Source organism: Pavona decussata, unplaced genomic scaffold (genome assembly GCF_977016875.1).
Source record: "Pavona decussata unplaced genomic scaffold, jaPavDecu1.1 SCAFFOLD_390, whole genome shotgun sequence".
NCBI classification, from domain to species: Eukaryota; Metazoa; Cnidaria; class Anthozoa; order Scleractinia; family Agariciidae; genus Pavona; species Pavona decussata.
In genome coordinates this window covers 397,421-402,934 of record NW_028145762.1, presented here as the reverse complement: position 1 = coordinate 402,934, position 5,514 = coordinate 397,421, and the positions used below count along the sequence as shown (strand labels likewise).

General features: G+C 40.3%; 1 protein-coding gene across 1 annotated transcript; it reads left to right on the top strand.

Annotated features, from left to right (window-relative positions):
* Positions 1 to 1,562: 1,562 nt before the first annotated feature.
* Positions 1,563 to 5,205, top strand: LOC146451369 (uncharacterized). Its single transcript, XM_085099199.1, has one exon. The coding sequence runs from the start codon at positions 2,850 to 2,852 to the stop codon at positions 3,792 to 3,794; it is 945 nt and encodes a 314-aa protein (XP_084955325.1). The 5' UTR covers positions 1,563 to 2,849; the 3' UTR covers positions 3,795 to 5,205.
* Positions 5,206 to 5,514: the final 309 nt, after the last annotated feature.

Sequence of the window (5,514 nt, the reverse complement as noted above, 5' to 3'; positions counted from 1 at the left end):
GTGTGACCGTTCATAAGAAAGCTATGATGAGAGCAGTACTTTCCTGTGGTTCTGTTTATTGTGCTGCGCAAGATGATTCTAACTTTTGAGTCTTTGGATGAAATTCTAACGGTCCTAACAGTTTAACATGTTGTTCAAAAAGATTCCCACGGTTGAGCCTGAGGATAAACTTTGGCCCTTCACGTGTGACTATCAAGAATTATTGTGCTGTTTACAATGCTGTACAGACGGTTCTAACATTTATTAAAGTCAGGAATAAAACTTAAGTGTGACAATTCAAATGAGGACTCCTTTAATAGCAACACTTTCCTGTGGTGCTGTTTATTTGACAAACGTTTCAAAATCAACTCTAGCAGTTTCGTCAATACAGTGTTAAATTTACACTTTCGGTGGAGCCTGAGGATAAACTCTGGCCCTTCACGTGTGACTATCAAGAATTATTGTGCTGTTTACAATGCTGCACAGGCGGTTCTAACATTTATTAAAGTCGGGAATAAATTCTAAAGTGTGACAATTCAAATGAGGACTGCTTAGCAACACTTTTCTGTGGTGCTGTTTATTTGACAAACGTTTCAAAATCAACTCTAGCAGCTTCGTCAATACAGTGTTAAATTTACGCTTTCGTGTGAGCAGAAGGACCAAATACTGCAACGATAAAGTAGACCCTACCCTGTTTTCTCTCGTTAATCGTTTGTTCTGCGATTTCTTGGTGTCTCGTTCTTTTCTTGACCGGGATGTTTATCTGTACTTTGGAACTGGCTAGAGTGATTTTAATGCGTTGGGGGAGGGGAGGGGGAGGGAGGGGGGTCTGAATAACTTGATCCTGTAAATATTTTGAAATATCTAAGATTTTTAGTATTCTTTACTGCTATGTGTTACTCTCAATAAACAAAGTTGCTTAATTATAAAGGTGTTTAGTATTTATTATTAAATAAATAAATTTTGGAAAAATGTCATGACATACCGATGCAGGCCACTATTCTCATTCATAAGGGAACACTTTTCAAGTGCTGTTCATCTATTAACCATTAGCATCTAACTTTCCAACACTTTTAAAACTCAATTTGTCTGTGTTCTAAAATTCCTTGGCCCTTTTCGTTTCCTTCTTCTCAATCTTCTTCAGAAGTCCTTCTCTTTCATGACCAAAACGTTTTAGAAATCCATGTTTTGAGAAATCATATAAATGTTCGGATTGCTCCAAAATCAAAGAATATGTAACAATGCAACACTATGTTTAAATGAGCTCTAAGCGTAGTCCTCACCCCCACCCCCCCCCCCCCCCCTCACCCCTTAATGTATTAAGGTTTTAGCATCAGGCATATCATAGCATTGTTCAATAAATATTTGCAATTATATTTTTGCAATTGAGACAATTGCGGTTGTTGCGATATGTTTGAAAATGCGTTGTGATCACGCCACTTCTTTGATCTAAACAACGACATTAACGACATTAACACTTAGGCAAATTTTGTTTACAAGTTTATAGACTCCATGGTTTAGTTCACATTCTCGTGGGAAACTTTTGAAGCAAGTTATTTATAGCGTACCGTTACATTGATGGTCATTGAAACATGTCAATTGAGGGAATCTGGAAAAATCAATAAAAATTATTATTTAAAAAAAGCTCGCTGTTAAACATTGTCTTGGAGATAATAACATGGCCAAAACACTCCATATACCTTTAACCCTTCAATTGTCTCGTACACTAAAACCTTGGCTCGTGAATATGCCGCTAGCTTTGCAGTTTCGAGTCAGTTGGGGCAACCTTAATTTGTGACCATAGGCCATTTACATGAAACATGCGGGAGGAACAGACTTGTGCTTAATTATCAGGAAAATGACATTCAGGGACTTCTATTTAATTGCGAGTTTTGACAGCTGTTGGTAGTGAAATGGCTAAATCTGTTTAAGTTGGTAACTCCTAAATTAAAGATTTTTGATTTGGAAATAAACTGAAAACAATTATGTTCCAGTACACAATGGCTGCCATCACACACCTGGTAATATAGATGTAACACTGACAAACTGCGTCCAAAACCACAGACCCGTCACTGTTTACGTTAGAAGTTGTTTTAGTTTCAGCGCGGGAAAGGTCATCAAACAAATGAACCGATGTGGTCACTGAAGTTCGAAAGAACACTTAAACACAACGAGAACATTCGCAAGGCGACAATTGGAAAGAAATCAACGTCCCCTCCCACTCCCCTGCTCGCCTGACTACAGACTCCATTGCAGCTTAAACAAATAAATCTTCGCACTGACATTTCCTGTTTTTCTGCTATTTACTTAACACTGATTAAAGCATTAACGGTTTTATCTTTTCTAATTTCCTATTCTCTGTTACGCCTTTTCACGATGCGTCGTCTGATACGATCTTTCAGCCGTGACGCTGGGCCCAGCTGTCAGAGTATCACAAACACTTCTTAATAACGACTCGCTTGGTTTACGGTTGGTCGGTGAAATTATGAATAAATCCCAGCCAGCATGCTGCCAATTAGCTCCCGAAGGAGTGTAAGATGCTGACTTGTTGTGGAATGTATCATTTAGGATGTATTAACTCTACAGGAAAACCCCTCCGCCAAATTTGAACGCCGCGAGGTACAAAGTTAAATTTAAGTCGGCTATTTCATATACAAATTAACATCGCATCTGTTCGCTCGGTGTTTCCTAGCCCCCCGCTATGTCAGTCAATGCGGTGTAGGCTAATAAGAAAGAAGACTAAACCTTATAGCCCTGGGCACATACACACTCCGCAATTTGTTAACAACAGTCCCACGAGTAAGGACCTCAATATTGTTAGCTTCAGCACCATATCACAAGGGCAGTAAAGAGCCATCTCCACCTCCACCATGTTTGGGATTCACCACAGTCGCCAAGAGGGAAACATTCTCGACGCGAATGTCTTCAGATTTTCGCACAGTCAAGATCAGCGCAATTTCAGCCAGTTGCCGCGTTCTCAACTGGAAACACAGACAAAAGTGTTGAACAGAACGATGTCCACAGACATGAAAGTTGATTCTTTGAAAGAGGAACAGGCAGACAGGGAGAAGTTGCGGAGCATTAGCAGCAGTGGAGATGAAAATGAAGAAAACGATAAAGACGGTAAGGACTCGCGCAATCTCACTGAGACGTTTGTGGCAGTCATTGCACAGGGCATCTTGAGTGTGCCATCAAAACGAATGACGCTCAGCTCCATCTACAATTTCATCGCCAAAAGGTTTCCTCACTTCGACAAAGAGAAAGGCCCTGGATGGAGGAATAGTGTGCGACACAATCTCTCCAGTAATGACTGCTTCGTGAAGGCCAGCAGAGCTGAGAACGGCAAGGGACATTACTGGATGATTCATCCCAAGGATTTACCAGAATTCTCAAAAGGGAATTATCGAAGACCAAGAAAACCCAGAAGACCACGATGCAGCCATGCTATAGGATGCGCAACTGAGCGAAGCATGCTCGGATTACCGTTATCTCCAAGCTTATTCCCTTATCCTCGCAAGCCCACTGCTGGTTTGGACCTCACCAAACCGCACCCTTCAAGTGAACCATTCCCTCGTCCATTTGGAGTCAGCCCTCCAAGATACGACTACTACTCTCGCGCCGAGGACACTAGCCGCTATCCTTTGAACCAGTTTCATGGATTCTCCACACCTCCGCCTCCGTATGGACTTTTCTGGCAAGACAACTCAGCCTTCAGGAATTACGGCACCCACTTCCAGTCATCCACGTTTCATCCTTATTTATATATGTCTTCTGTGTCGCAGTCAGACAATGCCATGGGAATCAATTATGCCTAGAACAACTGCAAATGTGAGAAATGTGTAAAAATACGTTCAGAATTCAGTAGTCCATTTTAATTACGAAGCTGTTGTAGTTTAAGAAATAGAGGGCTTAGGATCTTAGGATTGAGCATCACATCAGAGACACTACTTTGAGGTTCAATACAAGAACCATTAGGTGCTGATGAAGTATCTGAAACATTTCATTTTGTGAAAAAAGTCATTAGGAAGGAAAGTCCTCAACAAATTACAAAACTAGTGGCAGCAAAGTCGACTAACTTAAGTAATTTGACACAATATGTAATTACAAGACGAGAAGAGGTCCATGCAAGTTGTTGAAGACTTTCAAGTGCAACTGCCAGGAATGGAGGGCGAACATGCATTAGGTCCAAGAATTGTCTAGTACACTAAACTTCTGGAAGACAGTTAGCTTGTTAGTTTAATCCAAGTGTTGTATTCGCCATTCCGTCTTGTTTAAGCAGCTCAGTAAACCAGTCATTTCACTCAGGATTTATACGCACAAAACGTCATTCTGCGGTAGAGGGCAAAATGAGACATCGAAACATCGCAATGATTCACTATCGTATTTTCATTCACCGTGTAATAGCAATTTTTGAGCTCTACAAAACACAATATCACTTAGTAGTTATTTAATCACGTTTATTCTTTTGACACAGGAAGTGAATAAATCACAAGTTTCATATCAAGAGATTCAGTATTTTATGGTATTTTGATGACTGTTTTAGCGTTATATGGGAATTTGTTTGCAATATAGATCCAACCTTGTTTCATGACAATTCAGTTGACGATTATTTGTATAACAGTTTCAGCACTTCACCAAAATAGCATGCACTTAAGTTGTATTAAACAAGCCCCGATTATCGCATACAAGGCCATCCATTATCACATTTTTAAGTGTCAAAGGTGTCCCTTTTAAGTGATTGTTGACTTAAGATAGATGTGAGGCGGCGAGAACAGAGAAAATCATGACCGCGAGTCATACAACCCAACGTGGTCTTCGAGACGTCCGGTGCTTAAACACGAGTCCTTCGCGCCAAAACTACTGCTTTTCAATCAATTTTGGGCCAGTTTCCATCGTGGTGCGATGGATGTTTATATGTTTACAAAATGAATGGTTTTGTTGACATCGCTGTTTCAAATAATTACTCAACATTGACTTCAGAACACAATGACGGCAGCGACAGAAGTACCGAACTACACAAAGGTTCCTTTCTTATCAGCTATTGAGGGAGCTTGAATGAGGCCAAGTAAACACCGGAGGCGATCTATTCTGCGATACCGCGACATTGTAATGCAAATTATCCCGCCTTTGCGGGTTTATTAATGTAAGACTAAATTCGGAAGTCATTTTGTTGTTTATGTTATCCCATCATGCGTTAATGGCAATTAAACACTGAGCCTTAAGTGACCTTGTGTTCCATCTTTTAGTAGTATATTATGTTGAAAACAGATAACCAGCTTAAAGAATCGCGGTATATGTCCACAAACCCTTTCAAAAATCTTCTCATAATTACACGTGGTGCGAGTATTGGGAAAACAATCGCCTTTTTGTTTAATTAGCCGGGGTGAACGAAACAATGGAAAAGTAAATACATAAAGTGTCTGGAAACAAAGAGTTCTTCATGTGGTGAAACTACGTCAATATCTTAACCGCGCCAATGGCGTTGAGAACGATTGGCATGATTTTTGCCTGACGTTTCTGTGAGCGTCAAGGAAA

Coding starts and splice junctions, on each gene's coding strand:
- LOC146451369 (XM_085099199.1), top strand. CDS start 2,850: ATGTTTGGGATTCACCACAGTCGCCAAGAGGGAAACATTCTCGACGCG.